This window comes from Dermacentor silvarum, chromosome 6 (genome assembly GCF_013339745.2).
Source record: "Dermacentor silvarum isolate Dsil-2018 chromosome 6, BIME_Dsil_1.4, whole genome shotgun sequence".
NCBI classification, from domain to species: domain Eukaryota; kingdom Metazoa; phylum Arthropoda; class Arachnida; order Ixodida; family Ixodidae; genus Dermacentor; species Dermacentor silvarum.
The window spans coordinates 108,830,257-108,847,302 of record NC_051159.1 but is presented as its reverse complement, the minus strand read 5'-3'; the positions used below and the strand labels follow the sequence as shown (position 1 = coordinate 108,847,302).

Genomic DNA, 17,046 nt, shown 5'->3' with positions numbered 1-17,046 from the left:
CAAACAAGCGTGACAAAATGCAGCAGCACAAACCAGGATTGCTAGTAGAAGAATACCTCAAACCACAAACAGGGATAAAACGAATTATTGAATAAAACAGTAAATCTAATACAGTTCTCAACATTGGTGAGTACTAAATATGTACTTATTAACAAATATCGGATATGACGAAGAAATTTTCATGTTAAATGCAACTGTAAAATTAAAATTAATGAAATTCTGAAGTTTTACATGCCATCACCACAATATGGTTGTGAGGCACACCGTAGTGGGAGACTATGGATTAATTTTGACCACCCGGGGTTCTTAAAACATGCACCTATTGCACGGTACACGGTTGTTTTTGCATTTCGTCCGCATAAAATGCAGCCTACGCAGTCGGGATTTGATCCCACACCCTTGGACCTAGCAGCACAACACCATATTCAATACACCACCACAGCGGGTTTTTTTATTCAAGTACACTAAAGACCCATAGGGCATTACATAGGGGTGTTACAATAAATCAATAATAGTGACTGTAGACACATTCAAACAGCTAATGCATGTATTACATGTTTGGTTGCAACTCTGTTGCATAGAGATTCGACTGTACATGTACAGTCTTCGTCTCACCTTAGCTCTGCTCTCCTGCAAGCTCTTGAGTTCACTGCGAAGCAAGGTTTTTGTGCTCTCCTGCGCACAGAGCTGTTCCTGAACACTTTCCAGTGCCTCTTGCTGCAGCTTGTAGTCCCCCTATGCAAGACAACCGTTAATGGAAATGTTTTACATATGGCAATCAGTTAAAAAACAAAAAAGCTTAAAGGAGTACTAACAGAATATTGTCTTTTACTTTTATAACAATCATTTTTTTTTTTCTGGGGGCAAATGAATGTTCAAGCTCTTCATATCCTATAAAAAGTACTGGCAACTGTCAGAGCACCCTAAATAATTTGCCATAATACTTGTTTCTAAGAACCAGTTTAAGTTTCAGTACCCAAGAGGTAAATGATCATGACATTGATGTCATGAAATGATCATGACATCATGATACACTGGCTTGCTCTGTTCCTGCGATTGCCACAGCTGCCATGTGCTAGCGCAGTCAGAATAAATGTGCGCAACACTCTCATTAATTTTGAAGACAATGTGTTCCTCGGCGAGTTACGACCACTTTTCCGTATCGAGTATGCCTGTTTCTAGTTCCTAGCTTCCCTCGTAGATCATGTTACCGAAACTTCTAACAGTTGTTAGTTCGAACTTCTAGCAGTTCAAAACTTCTAACAAGTTGTCAGCCACCTGAAAATGTGCCAAACTGACCAAGCTTCTGCAGTTATGTGTCGTGTACCATCATGTTGCTATGAAAGGTGGACAGTAAAGTGCGAAACATGTGGCATATGCTGTGCCCTCACTCAAACTGTAGTCGCAATGAAGTTCTGCACATGCACAATCTAGTTGAGGGGTTAAAACTTCGCATCATGCTCCCATGTTGTTGGCACTGACTCGGATTATAACCATTACTTGACCATGCTGATGGAGTGCTGCAAGCCTCTGACTTCATACAATGCTCGTTGCCGGATGCCAGCATAAAAGGGTTGCTGTTGACGTTTATAAACACGTACTTGTGTACAGCAACAAGCGTTGGACACTCTGCCAGCACACTCCTGAAAGGGTGATAAGCCAAGTGATCACCGACAATACGAGAGCAGGACATGAAACTGTGAACTTGTTATCTTGACTGTGCACACATAGCAGTCCATCGCGGCCGCGGTGAGACAGAGCAGCATGTACCACAAGCCGGACAAATGTTTATGGCTGGGAGAATTTGCATACATGCCCCTTTTTTTACATTTCTTTCACAGTCCCTTGGCAGTGTGCAGCGGGCTGTTTGCATCAGCTTTGAATTACCTCAACGGTACTTACCCATCCAGCAGCCAACGTATACCAGGAGGTTGGACAACGGTTGTAATGGAGTAATGGTTATAACTAAATAATTTCAGCTTTTTTTTATAGCAAGGCTTTGCTATAGTGCTTAACATTACAAGGTCAGCACGTTGGTGTCACTGAAAAATCTCGAATGGAGACTGTACGCTCCTCTCCCTACCATTTTTTTTTTTTTTTTAACGTTTTAATTTATGGCTTAAATCTGCCAAGAGGAGTGAATTTCCTTCCTTCAACTTCAGTGGCCACTGTACCTACTTCAATAACTCTGCTCAATGATACCTGCAATATGAAGTTGTTTAAAAATGTCACTCTATCAAGTGAAAAAAGTGCATAATCCCAAAATTAAAGCTCACGAATACCCTAAGGCAGGGGTTCTCAAGTACGTTTATCCCAGGGAACCCTGCTAAGCTCCATAAAGTGCCAAGGAACCCCCCCACCAAATTAACCAAATGTCGAACTATCGTGGGTATCAAGAAAACAATAAACAAATGCTGAACTACGTCAACACGCTTTTATTTACTCAATGAAACATCAAATCTTGTTTCTATTTAGCACAAGACCAGTGCGGAAGCTGAAATTCTCGTCATCTCTTGATGCGGCGCACACATAGCGCTAGCAGCGGCGAAGGCCTCGCGACATCCTTCACGGCGCGCGTCTTCATCTGAGACGCGCTTTGCACCAACGGGCGCACATCCCGATAATTTTTTCGCCACTCAGCTGCTCGCCAACCATCCGTGTCTGTCCATCGTGATGTAGCCGGTGCTCTTCATCTTCGACAGCTTTGCACTGAGTCAAAGCGGAACTACTGCTTGCCGCAACCGCTGCTGACGAAACCGCGGCCGCTATCGACGCGATCATGGACGGCGACCTTGCGATTCAGAAGGCAGGCGACTGACGCTAGCACCAAGTCAAAACGAAACTACCGTTCGCTGCAAGAAGTGCGGACGAAACTGTGGTCGCTATCGACGCTGCCATGGAAAGCGACTACGCAGTTGTGAAGGCACGCAGCCGACGCGCGCACTGAGTGAAAATGAAACTACTATTTGCCGCAACCACTATGGACAAAACTGTGGTGGTTATCGACGCTATCATAGATGGCGACTACGCACTTATGGAGGCACGCGGCTGGCCGCCAACGCGGTGCTACGCGCGGCGATTAACGCAACAATAAAGGCTTTAAAGGCACAATTAGGCACGAAGCGCTCCGGCGTTGCTGTCAGTCACGTGCCGCGTACGATTGCCGCTGAGGACCACGGCGATGCGTACTGCGCCGCTTCGTTTCAGTTGGACACCAACGCCGTTCTTGCTCTTCTGCGGCGCGCATTTGCGGTGCTCCGCGCAATTTTTTTTTTATTCCTCCAATGTATACATCAGTGCGCACGCTATCAGCACCTACCCTATCTACAAATAGGAGAAAGGTGCATGGTAGTAAGCTACGGCCTCCGAGATTCAAGTGCGAAAGCTTAGGCGGGCTGCCCGTCATTGCCCGTTCTCAGAGGTTGGGTGGCTACAAGCTGCTTGCGTATTTATTGTGCAGTTCGCACGTTGCTGTTACGCACTGTGATGTGCTTTTGATTTGACACTCGGGCATGGGTAATGGAGGTTCTTTGGATCGAGCGCACCTCGTGTTCACCGTTTTAACCACTTGTCGAGCGCGGGACCAGGGAAAATTTATCAGTGGCTCATGGAACCCCGAGCAGGGGCCTGCAGAACCCCTAGGTTCCGCGGAACCCACTTTGAGAACCCATGTCCTAAGGTGTAATCAGTGGCATAGCCTGCGAGAACCTTACAGATAGAGCAGGAAAAAAACACTGCTTGTTATGAAGTCCTAGATATGCTACTCACTGGGTCTTAATTGAAATGTAGCGACTACCTGTACTAAGCCCTTCACTAGGCATAGTCAAGAAATAGGTTCGACGCATATTTGTGAATACAGGAAGTTACCAGCCCATACCATAAGTGCCTCATGCTCTGCTCTGAGGGTAGTCAGATGCTTCGAAGATACGTCCAACAGCTTTCTTGTACAAGACAGTGCTGTTTCTTTCACTTCCATGTCTTGCTTGTGCTTTGCTTCTGCCTCACTGAGAACTCTCTGCAAGAACCAACACAAGCGTAAATCTGAGAATGGGCCCGGTCAATATTGAGCGTGTTCAACATTTCTGTGAGAATGCTGATTTGTCAATCACCACAACTTCTGTTCTGACGTGCAATTTTAATTTTGAACGCTGATGTGAGATAGTGGCAGAGAAAATAGGATTCAGCTTTTACACAAGCCCAAATGCTGCATACACCCACCTCCTGCGAAATGTGTCACATGTTTATCCTCAGCGCTTTGGAGGTGAAAAATGAATGTGGTAAAGGATACAGGATATCCCAGCTATGCAGGTCAAGTTTAGAAAAGTTGCACAATGTAGGAGGGCAAGACCATTGCAGCATTGTTCACCGCTCGCTTGCACAACTTGAAGAAATTTTGCATTCGAATCAAACTCTTAATGAGTCATGATTTAACACAGACTTTACACATTCACTTTTGGGTGTACATTTGCTGAGGGCGTTATCTGTTTTCTTTCTCTATGCAGTGGACTTTCTTACTGTTTATCTACTTTGCTGACACTGCATTAGGTCAATGTTCAATTCAACAATTACCTCCACAGTTTTTCCAGTTTTTTAGGTGAAAAATGTTAATGTGGCTCTAGTGGCAAAATCACGTGCAACTGTGATACTAGAACAAACACTTTGCATGGAGTCTATGCTTCGCCCTTTTTACCATCACTTTTGCTAGAGCAATTGTTAAGTGCTACGTTCTCAGATACACAATGATCAAATGCAACAGGATTTTGAAAAAGTTGCCAAAATAAAAATGTATGCGAAGTTATGAGCAAAATTGATTAAGATTGGGAATAGCACTATAGGACATGAATGTCATCTTATATAAATAGTGAATGTGGCTGTTTTTTATTCGAAAGGTACCTGATATTGGATTCAATTCATGTCTGGCACAAACCGATTCATGTTCAATCCTGTCCCAAACATTAATATTCCTACACCCCTAGTAAAAGGGAAAGGACAGTGCTTTGAGGACCCTTCGAGAACTGCATTGGTAATGCTAGTTCATGCAACAATGGCAGCATCATCTTACCATGTACTCTGCATTCTTGGCTGCTATGCCTTGCTTGAGTTCCCAGACAAGAGCTTCATTTAGCTGGTTGACCTCGCGTTCCTTAGACCTCTCTCGTCTTTCTTCTCGCAGTTGCTTCTCAGCCTGGCTCAGCTTGGCCTGGCATCCCTGGAAGCCAACATAAAATTTGCATTCTAAAGCAAAGTGGCAGAAGCAGGTGACTGACAAGGATGAAATTAAATGAAATTGTCAAAAAAGCTTTGCAGACCTGTAATTTCCGAGGAATCTGCGGGTCATCAACTGCGACAGCATTACATGTTAAATGGAGTGTCTGAACATCCCTAAAAACCAAGGGTCTCGCCGCTGCTACCCAATATGTTCTATGCTGCCTTTGTGTGATGTGCCAGTGTTGTGTATAGAGCATGCACACATTATGAAACAGAGTGCGTTTACTTGAGGTGTCACGAGTGCTCAACTGTACCTTTATAGTTGAACCTTGTTGTAACAAACTTGCTTTCAACATAAATATACCTTTTTTATTACCAATATTCCTTATAAGCATATATTTAGTTACATGGTCATATTGTAAAAACATTTTAGATTCACTTCACTACACCCAACTATTTGTTATATCAATGTACGACTGTACTTCCATAGCAGTTACTTGCCAGCAGAGTCCCTGAACATTACAGATAAGGGTTATTTTGGTGTGTCCAATATGGGATGCAGCTCCCCTAAAACAAGCTAGACAATGCATGACTGAATCTCAAGGCATTAAATCCAATTTGTGCATGCAAATGCTGACTGTCTTGATGTCTGCTATGTGCTGTTCTTGTGAAAACCTCTTTGGTTTCGGCTGATGCACCTTTATTTACTACTATTTATTCACTAACATGCCATAAAAATTTTAATCACCAGTGAACAGCAAGCCACATTCTGAATTACAAAGTGTTGTATTGTACTTAGCAAGCTTGTTATCGTTACGGTTAACACACTTAGTGTGTTGTGGGCTCTGCTCCAGTAATGTAGCTTCCAAAACATTACTCCAAGCGCTCTGCGGTGATGCGGTGTTGACCTGCAATGTGCACTATGCAATAACTTATTCACACATTAAAGCAATTGCTTACGGAGTTAACAGTACACTGAATCACATAATGCACTCTTTCTTTTTTGCTTCCAACCAGCTCCACACAATTTCTTGGCTGAAAATGTGGTTACTGTGAAACCTAGCTTTCAGAGTTAGTTCTGGTTAAGTTACAAAGTAGCATAGCCACCACTACAAGCAAGATTCTAGCTGGCATTTCTACTCTAGTGTGGAGGCTCTCATTTGCATAGAGCCACCAACATTAACCACTTCGTTAGTATTTAATCACTTAATTAGTATTCAATTTGGTCGTAGACAAAATTTTTTTCAAAATGTTATTTAAGTTGCAGAAAACTTGGGGGGATACTTTACTTCATGCACTTAGTTCAAATATAAGGTCCACTTTGTTTTACCTGAATGAACGACTTTAGAAAGCGGCGCATGCCCTAAAGGGGCCACCAGTACAGCATCATGGGAATCTTGAAAGAGGGTGCTCCAATGTCTGCTAAACTTGCAGCCTCCCACATGTGATGTGCATTGTCTAACTGTGGTCAACACTAAGCTACCATCTTAGCTAACCATAGCACTACAGACTACATAGTGGCACAACAAAGATAAGTGCGACCCAAGTGGCTAAAAAATGCTGTGCAGGTACCACAGCCATCCCATCTCAGCGCAGTTGGTGCGCCAATTGTGTATGTGTGCTCTGGCAGCCACTTTTTGCCCACCGGGTATACGCAGCGAAGCTCGTAAGTCATGATCTGCTTTTGCTAAATGCATAGCCACAACACACTGCTGAGAAGACAGTGGCACACCTTCAGAACATGAAGTTTTATGAACACTACTACTCTGTTGCATTTCAGCTGTCCGTACGCACGGAGGCATTCTGACAGGAATCACGTTTAAAGCGATTTGGTGTGTAAACAATTTTTCATGGGGCTCTTTTCCATGTGTGTTACGCACTAGATAATCGCTCATGGAGGTTTCATATTTTATATTGAACTAATATCTGTGAATGTGTCGTTCAACGCGTTTTGACAAGTTGTCAGGGGCCACCAACGGACTGCAAGTAAACATTGCTTGCCGCTGGCACTTAGTTACAAGCGTGTGCTAAAAAATATGCCTCGGTGGGTAGGTACTGACAACAGCTACAAGGTTCCTACAAGTGTGTTTTTCATCTTTAAGAGCACGCGGGAGCCACACCGTTTCAGAAAACGCTGCACAACCCCTGCAAGAGCCACACGACAATGTTTACAAGCCTTTCGCACGATTCACACAGACAACTTTTTAGGCATCTGTAATCGAATGCAGGTTGCGTCGGCAAGCCTAGCCGAAAAACCCTCGGAAAGACACAACAGTTGCTGACCCCACATATTTCCGTGCATAGGGCCAGCGTGCACAGACAGCACAAGACATTTTCTGCGACTCGAAGCACCGGCGACGCGAGCTCAGGCTGGCTCGCGTTGCCATGCTCACCCACGGAAACCAATCAGAGCATGTAGTTTTCCTAGCACTCCAATGGTGAGCTTGGCAAGCGGACTTGTCGCGGCACCCCACGGCAGCCATGGTATCTAGCTGAGCAGTGCATGGCCTCCAAAACTGAAACTGACCCTCAAAGTTCCTACAGTGCTTTGGCATCACAGCACTGACTTTTCTAAAGTTGTCCATTGGTTCAAAGTTTATGTAAACTTCTTTAGCTTAATTTTAGGATGACGTATGCAAAATACCAGTTCCTCAGAATACGATGTTGGGCTAGTTGATCGCTCTTTCTGTCCATTCTTCTTTCCTCTTAGTTTCGTTCCACCAGAAGATTTCAGTTCCTCAGATATTTGCTAAATGATATCAATGACTTCTGCGCGATTCAAAGACAATTGGAAGACTGTTTTAAATGCAAAGCATTTCTTGCCGGCAGCTCTGTCCGTCCCTCCAGCGTCCCACACCCCCACAGCGCATGCGCGTCCCCTCCCCCTCTCTCTCCTCTCCTACGCTCCCCCCCTTTCTCTCCTCTAGGAATCCTGTACCGAGCGGCGCCTGCGTGCCACACCCCCACAGCGCATGCGCGTCCCCTCTCCCTCTATCTCCTCTCCTACGCTCCCACCCTTTCTCTCCTCTAGGAATCAGGAGCGGCGCGCACGACAGGTGGTGCGACAGCTGCATACTCCGCTGGGGGCGCCACGGTAGTTCCGCGGTATGAAAATGACGGAGCGCGCGCGCCTCATTCTCTCTCCTGTGCAGCGCCGCGATGAGCGCTCAGGCCGCTGCCGCAAAACCATCTCCCGCTCAAGCTGCATACTCCGCTGGGGCACGGTAGTTCCGCAGTATGAAAATGACGGGGCGCGCGTGCCTCATTCTCTCTCCTGTGCAGCGCCGCGATGAGCGCTCGGGTCGCTGCCGCGAAACCATCTCCCGCTTAAGCTAACCATCTCCCCGCTGCTTCACATCCACACATGGTTCCCTTTAGCGGGAGATGGAGTAATTTTTTTCTGGATGTCAACTTCAAAGTGTCACAACTCCTGTTCTAAGGTAGACAGAGTAATAAGGTTGGCCTTATTGGCTTGTTTGAATTATGCACAAGCCAGTGATACAAAGTTTAATAAAATCTGAAGATGTGTCTTTCTTTTTTTATAATGACCTCCATGAAATTAAGTAAAGGAATTACACAGAATTAGAACCAATTGATGCATAGAAAAATGAACCTTATATTAGAAATAAGCACATAATATTAAAAGCTTTCAGCATCATCACATAAATTGGTCTAAGACCCAACTCCCCCCTTAGCAATGTACAACGTCAGAACTTCTTCAGCTACTATGAGAAAAAATGGCCGACATGATGCTTAATATGATATCTATAAATAAAATGTTGACGTTCAGGCTATCACTTAAAACCTAAGCTGCTATGAGTGCTCGAAATACTAATTAAGGTGTTTCCGTGGCAACCTTGTACACTCTGTCTAAGGAGAAAGCATGCACTAAAAGCCACAATGCACTGTAAGCGTATGTATACTCCATTTCATAATTAGCAGGCAACACTGCAGAATCTACTCAAGTAATACAGTACTAATATAGAAATTTCACTTGGCGCATTTTGCAGTGAAGCTGTTTGTGAGTTGCAACACTTTTTATGGAACTACTTCACACATTGCAATTACAACTTGTGGACATAAGGTTAGATCAATTCACATTTGTGCATATTTGTCCTTCTGCCACCATGCGATATACTAGGTGTTTGAGAGTGCAATTGGTGTGCTGCGGCTATGTATTAATTATGTCATATTTTACATGAAATTACATGATACATACCTATGTCTTTCTTTCATGTGCGATGCACTAGTTTATCGTAGAGAACGCGAGCAGTAAGAAAAGTATCTCTAAGCCTTAGTAGCATTGCCTGCTATGTATGCAACGGAGTACAGGTAGACTCATCACTTACTCGAAAGTGCTTCCTGTAGGCAGTGAGATCACGAAGTTCTCTCACGCTCAGCACAAACAGCTCGTCAGTATTGTCACATTCAGTAAACGTGAAGCTCTCACTAACAGCAACAGCAATGCCTTCATGCAGAAAACGTGCCACATAATCGCTCTCAGGCTTGAGTCTGTGATCTGGAAGAACAAGAAGGTAAGGCAAACATTACTGTCCACTGCTCAAAGAAATGCCTAAAATACATACAAATTATAGAAAAATGAGCATGAATTTTTTCTTCCCTTTCATAATGAAATTCACTTACACCAGAAATGAAAGAAATAGTGCCTATTTATGTACTTAAGCCAAATCTAAAATTATTCATATTAGATCATGATCTGCTGAATTCTTGAGCTAGCCACTGAAATTTTTAGGCCATTATTTTAACATATTGATTTTAGTCTTTCCTATTTGTTCTTTATATTAATTTTTTATTGCATTACTATAGGAAGTCTTGCCTGCAGTTCGTATACCAGGGACCTCTTTCTGCATATTGTCTCATAGCAGTGACAGTGATGAATACAGTAGCGAAAATTTTGTATCACGAAACTCTTTATTGGGCAAACTTGTGCCCCTAAAAGCAAGTGACAATCAAAGCAGAACGATAGCGGCGAGCACAGTCGGCGGTCATCGAAAATCTGATCTGCGAGTTAAGCGCGTCGGCTTTCATACATGACTCGTCAAAAGGTTCCAGCATTATCGCTGGTGCCCGCGTGCCTTCCAGAAAGTAGTACACAATTCATGTCGCACTTACAATCAATCTGATTACACAAGGTTTGGAGAGAACATGCACAACAGATAGAATCAACGATAACATTCGAGTAAGTTCCAATTATGCAGGTACGTCTTGCACTGAGCGATAACTCTAATTTGTTAGCAGGTGAAATGCAGTCCCCCAGAAAAGGATAAGTACACATATCAATATTCTACCATGTATCGCTACTGTTGCCCTTATAACAAAGATTGATTGATTGATTGATTAAAAAGTATGTGGTGAGGATCTGCGAGCAGCTTGCCAGCACTAGTGCCATGAGCTCTTCATTTTCCTTTGAACTATCCATTTTATTCAGTGCAATGATGTTCCCATTCTTTTGGGAGATGTGCTTGCAGCATCAGATTTTCTAACATCACAACTGCACATTCCTGCTTTGTGCACAACATTCTTGCAGCATCAAGTCATTCTTAAATAATTATTGTGGCACCCTCTTCAAGACAAGGCTGTCTTTATTCAGATTGTACACCATGTAGCACTCAATGTAGCACTACATGTAGCAAGCTCCAGAATTATAATGGTGGCCACTGACTGTAACTGTTTTACAGGCATGATTTCGCTGAAATAAATAGTTTGCGTTTTTAAAATTGTTGTCCTTTGTGTGCCTCCCTACGTGACGCTGCTTTTTCAAAAAAAAAAAAAACATGTTGCACTTTAGAAATGCTGCCAGAAGACAACAAATAAATGATGCCAAGTTGGATGAGATTTGGAGAATGCAAGCAATAAAGGTCTTAGTAAAACTAGATGACTAGAAGAAACAAGCGGCAATAGCAATTACCCACTTCAAACCAAAAGGGCAACAAAAGACCAGCTGGTTTTTTTTTGTTTTTTTTTTCTAGCGCAGGCAGTGCATATCATCTGCATTAGTGGTAGAGCAAACACCCCTGATAGGCGCTGGTCCCAGGTTCTAATCCCAGACCAGGATGAATTATTCCTCAAATGCGAAGCTTTCTTTCTGAGAAACCTACATGGCTTTTTTTTGTAGCGTCGTGCTACATTCGGACAGAAGACTATTTTTTATTTCATAACTCCACCTTGCAGAATTCTGCAGAACTGATTTGCCAAGTTATTAGATTATCCATAACATCTCTTGTTAGCAGGCAATGGACAATGTTGCTAACTGTGCTTGTCAGCGAGATGATTTTGACCCAAAGTCACAAGAAATTTTTCGAATGCCGGAGTGTCTTGTAAACGTGCACAGACTGCAGCACGTGCTTCAAGAGCTGCTGAAATGGTGCTCGGCACTCTCTCCATCATTTGACAAGTCATTGCCCCTTAAAGCTAGATTTGCACAACAGATACGATCGCAGATGAGTCAGCCACGCGGCATGCATCGGTTCACTTTGCAGATAACATTCACACTACAGATGATCGCAGCATGGACGAAGCAACTCTATTTTTGCTCCGACAGCGCCCAAACACAACGTCTCCGAAAATCCCAACTGTGATTTGGCTTTCCGCTGTGTTGTGAAGTGCTTCAAGCGGATCGAGGGAGCTCCGCGGGAACGGGTGACTTATGATTGTGTTATACGCTATCAGAGTGCTCAAATCGTGATTTGCTCCGTCGTGCGACTGCAGCTTTAGGGTGTTGTAGACATGTCAACTTATCGTAGCGCTCTGCACTTGTCAAATCTTCGTGTACATGTACCTGCATACCTGTCATGAATAAAATAGTTGACAGTGCTGCCTGTGTCATTCTTCGTGTTTCTTTCATTGTCCCCGTCTTTCTTTAGCGGTAAACATGTCGTGCACTCTCTCCGTCGTTCCAGTGTGTGCGTGCAGTTAAACTGAGCAATGAAGCACATTCATTGATAAGAAAAGATGTCTGTGTGCAATATAACGTTTTCAAATGCACATGCACTATCGTCAGAGAGCAGAATGATGCAGTTCAGCACCACTTCCATAGTCCCTAGAATTTCACTGCATTGTTTTCAAGAGGATTCAGCCCTGCGTTGTAACATCACCACCCGAAGTGCACAGGCATTGTGTAATGAGAGGTAGTGGTGGTATAAGACAGAGGAACAGAGTATCTTTCTGTTTAAAATTATCAGTATCAAAGCTGCACGAGCCATAGCAAGCATCACATCTGCAGCACTTACTGTAGTTACATGATTCTATGGCGCCCTCGATTTTTACGCACACTTTATTTTGCCAGACAGAAATGAAAAATGCAATGCCATCAAGGTAACATGCTGTCAGGTTTTCATAATTCAGAAAATTAAAAATGATATGCCCTTAACTGTTCAGTCACCAGAATTCCGTGGTAAGAGCAATAGCGATTTATTCCCAATTGGAAAAGTAAATTTATTGCTTCTGAGCTGGCCAATGGCATCACTTGTAGTCTCTGTCAGAGGCCTTCTTATCGCTATCAACAGTTCACAGCATCTCGTATTCAGTGTTATACGTGGAAGCTCAGATATTGCATTTCCTAAACATGTTGTGGATCACAGTAGCCTAACCATCCTACAAACTGGACACAAACAATGCCGCCGCTCCAACTTCAGTTACGTGTTGATTAGATTACAGACATTTTTAATGCAAATGCGGATAGGTTGTCACTACAGTACATTTTGTTTCGTACTTGATTCTATCATGCACATAATTTTTTTTTTCTCTATAAAAGTACGAATTGGCCCGTTGAGTGTAGTGTCTGTAGCAGCCTTGTTCAAAAGGAATCTCACCTTGAGAGATGAATATGTTAAAGGTGTCAGGAACAGCTTGCTGGACCCACTTGTCAAAAGGGATCAGCGTGGCTTGTTTCATCGACTCTGCTGTGCAAACCTCGATGAAACAGCTGCTCGGTATGTAGGGGCCTGAGACGTGCAACTCAAGCTCCAGTTCCTCCCAGGTGGCAAAGTGACGTTTAGCCGGTGCGCTAAAGTAAGCTCCGATTTCTGCCAGTGAAAATCCATCCGTCTCACTGTAAGTGCTCTGTGCTTGCTGGTTGGCGCTGTTTTGGTCGACGGTGGTCTCCGCGGTAGGAGTTTCCATTGTTTCGGATTGCCTGCACACACGGAGACAAATATTGCGTTTGCAACAGGGTAAACTCAGCCAAAGTGAAAGGGGTTAGGGTAAGCGGCGACTCCATTGTCAAACAGGCATCATGCGCCGGCCTGACGACGCTGCGACTCTCATTTATCACACCAGACGCCTGTTTGAGTGCTGCACGCCGAGCTTCGCCCATTAAGCCCAAGCTTGGCAATGCTCGTGCTGCGCGTTCGAGAGCGTTCCCTTGCTTCGCGACGAATGTCCCGAGGCGTTATCGCAAATCGTAATCGCGTCTTTCCAATTTTGCTTTCTACGCGCACTATGGTGCGTGTTCTGGCACATGCTGTACACTGTGTAACAAGTTATGGCGATAAAACAAATCAATCTATGGATCTTACAGGGGTAAGTTTCAGCGCAAGGGGTCTATAGACGATCATCTGTTGACTGCCGACATAGCTAACCTATCACGTCACACTATATCTCACACTTGCTATTGGGTGATATAAAAGCAACTCAGCAGACGAAGCGCGCCGCGAATTCCATTCGAGAGCAAGTTTTCTGGCGAATAAAGCGCTACAGGAAGTAAACCGCAGCGCGAGTAGGCATGACAGATCTGATAAAAACGCTTCTCTGGCATCTTATTGTCGAACGCACGAACACATGCGTGATAACAGTCAAGACGCACTGTCTCCCTTTCAGCTTGTGAAATAATTTCAACACTGTTTAGATAAAATACAATGAAAGCTTACCAATCCACAACCTACTTTGCGACGCAAAATGCGCTGCTAAGATCGTGCGCCTGTAGCGGCGATGAGCGTGGCTGGCTTGTCAAGAGTCGTTCTCTAAATCGTAAGCTCCCGAACCGACGGACATTTGCGCAGATGCAATTTGCCAATGACGTCTAGCGAGACGCAATTATCTTATCGACTTCTGCCTGCTTCAGTCCTCAAGGAGGTCCCCCCTCGTTCCAGGTAACGCAACCGTGAATGCGCAAGGTTATCCCAAGCCCTCCATGACACAAGTGCACTTCGGCTCAGGTAAACAAATATTCAATTGGCAAAGTAGAGTGCGTGTTTTGATTTTTGTTTCTCAAGAAATTAAATTCATTTCTCAATGTGGAAGGAAACGACGCCACCTGTATATTGCAGACAGTGAAAGTGGAATATGCAACGTTGGGCGACAGTGCTTATCGCCTTCCTGCTAAATAATAAATAACCACGAAAAGCTCACTCACTAAAGGTGAGTCATCGTGGCAATGCTGACCAGAATACAGTGACAAAAACCAAAAACATCTTACCAGACGCACGGTACGATACGAAACAGCGATGCACGGATTGATATGACGGGATGACGAATTCCAAACAATCACAACATCACGTGACAATTTTTTTTTTCTCAAATTTTACTTTCTATGTTGTAGACCATAAAAAACCGCTATAAAAGATTAATGTGTCCTGAAACTTGAGTTTTTTAAAACAATTGTAATATTTAGTTTACCTTTGCTTAGGCTAAATGTTGTTGACATGCTGATGACGCACGCGGGTGAGGCGCGAAGTTTGAACTGGGTTGAAAGGGACGGCGGTGCAATGCCATCGAAAATACATATATCCAACTACCCAGCTATAGTGAACTAGATACCCAGCCAATGCACGAAACCTAAACTGGAGACAAGAAATACCACATCCAAGTCTGTAGAAAGAGCCTCGACGTTTAGATACAAATTTGGTGCGGTATTTTGTATGAATTAATTATTGATCCCACATCACGCGTCTCGCGAGTGGCTCATCATAACGGCGGCGCGGTCGTCAAGAATGATGCTTAAGGTCAAAAAGAATGAAAAATCGAAAGAATCGTTACTATATCTGTACCTTAGACAATTCTTTAATTGTTTATCGTCCCTTTCTGGTAGCGCGCCGGTTGCCTCAGAGGACAGGGGTGTAGAGCAGATGTACCGCCAGCAGACGCAAATGTTAACGCGATAGCGTTAAGGGCCCCGTGTCGGAGAAAATCCGGCGTCGGTGTCGGCTTCGGCGTCGGCTTCGGCGTAAGCACCGGCGTCCGTGGTATCCGTGGCGGAGAAATTCCGAACCACCCCGACCAAACAGGCCCTCCGCGTGGCGCAAGGGGTTAGTGAACAAAAATTGAATTTTTCTGAAATTGCAAAGTAAAATCCCTCAGAAAAATCGTAAAGTATGACTTTACTACAACCTACAGACATGATAGCGTCGGCTTGTAATTTGAATATGCGAGAAAAAAGCCTGATAAGCAGTCATGGGATCTTTGAATGCTATAGTGTTCCACTCTTAAAGGCTAAGCTTAAGAGTCCTCCAATTCTGATGGTGCGCGGCTCAAGCAAGCAACGCTCACGCAACATTTTCTTTTCTTTATTTTTTTTTTTTCTGAACGCAGCTAGCACTTCTGGGTCACGTAAGGCAGGCGGCAGAGGCCAGTGGAGCCCTGGACTTGGGGCCCCACCCATCGAGCTCGTAACCTTTCACCCCAACCCCTTTTCAGTAAAGTTATTCCTCCTCCTTTCTGAACTATGGTGATATGTGGGTTGAGAGTTATGCTTATTTAAGGAGGGGGAGAGGGCTCCGGTCGCCGAGCAGTGTGGACGTGTCCGCGTCGGGCTCCGACAATGTTGCCTATATGCTTGGTGTTACCAAGGAGGTTTAAAAAAATTGGGTGTTACAAACCTAGATACGTGATCCAAAGTATGCACATCGGATTCCGCTAAGTGTGCTGCATCTGTGAATATCGGTCTCTCCAGGTAGTACCATAGAGAAAGAAAAAAAAGTTTTTTTTTCTTTCTCTATGGTAGTACCGCCTTTTTGCCATTTTACGGGACTTCTTGCTCCGACCTCGTGTGGGAACGCCGGCTTTTGCCGGCGGTTGCGGAGGGAGCGTCCGTGCGTGCCGAGTGTTCGCCGAACGCGCCGGGCGTACTCTGCCGAACGTGCCGGGACTCTGCCGAGCTTCGCGCACGTCATGCCATACACCGCAGAAGGGGAAACGATCGCGCCGGCGGTTCTTCAAGGGGCCGAATGGAAGAAAATCGTCAGCAAGAGGCATGAAGAATTCTACCAACGCGAGCGCCGGGAGGCCGCGGAGCGCCGTGCCCTCAACGCGCTCCTGCAACCGACCGACTCATCGAGTTCGCCCGCTGACAAGGCACACAACAACGGCAAGTACGTCATCCGTCGGAAAAAGACAACCGAGACACAGAAGAGGCCACCCATCCCACGCCTACCACGCGACGACCGCAAGATTGTCGTCAGACCGCGTAATTTAAATTTACGCACTATTCCCCCCGGCACACTGCTAACGACGGTGTGCGCGCAACTGAATCTCCCGATGCCGGTGATCAGGAACGAAGACCAGCTACGGATGAACCCGTTCAACAACACTTTTAGCATCAGTACCCCAGTGACGAACGCGCCCAACTCTACCTGAACCTCTCCGGTATCCGCATCAACGATGCGGATCACCCAGTCATGGCCTACCTCCTGGCTCCCGACAACGCCATACGCGGAGTCATCTATAGAGCGTTGGGAGACGAGTCGGCGGAAGAGATCATCGAACTATGCACCATCGAGAACCCGAAACTTCAGATTCTATCTGCGAGGTGAATGGGACAATCCAGGGCCATGGTGATCACCTTTGCCAGCACAAAGCTCCCAAGAATCGTCAAATTCCAGT

General features: G+C 44.8%; 1 protein-coding gene across 1 annotated transcript in view; it reads right to left on the bottom strand.

The window, feature by feature from the left end:
- The window catches only part of LOC119455835 (uncharacterized), a 46,693-nt gene extending 31,982 nt beyond the window's left edge, over window positions 1-14,711 (bottom strand). Inside the window, exons 1-6 of the mRNA XM_037717317.1 lie at window positions 14,645-14,711; window positions 13,041-13,363; window positions 9,558-9,727; window positions 5,063-5,209; window positions 3,878-4,015; window positions 616-735 (exon numbers count right to left, since the gene is read on the bottom strand). Of these exons, the coding sequence (XP_037573245.1) occupies window positions 616-735; window positions 3,878-4,015; window positions 5,063-5,209; window positions 9,558-9,727; window positions 13,041-13,350 (885 nt within the window). The 5' untranslated portion in view covers window positions 13,351-13,363; window positions 14,645-14,711. The remainder of the gene's footprint in view (window positions 1-615; window positions 736-3,877; window positions 4,016-5,062; window positions 5,210-9,557; window positions 9,728-13,040; window positions 13,364-14,644) is intronic.
- Window positions 14,712-17,046: the final 2,335 nt, after the last annotated feature.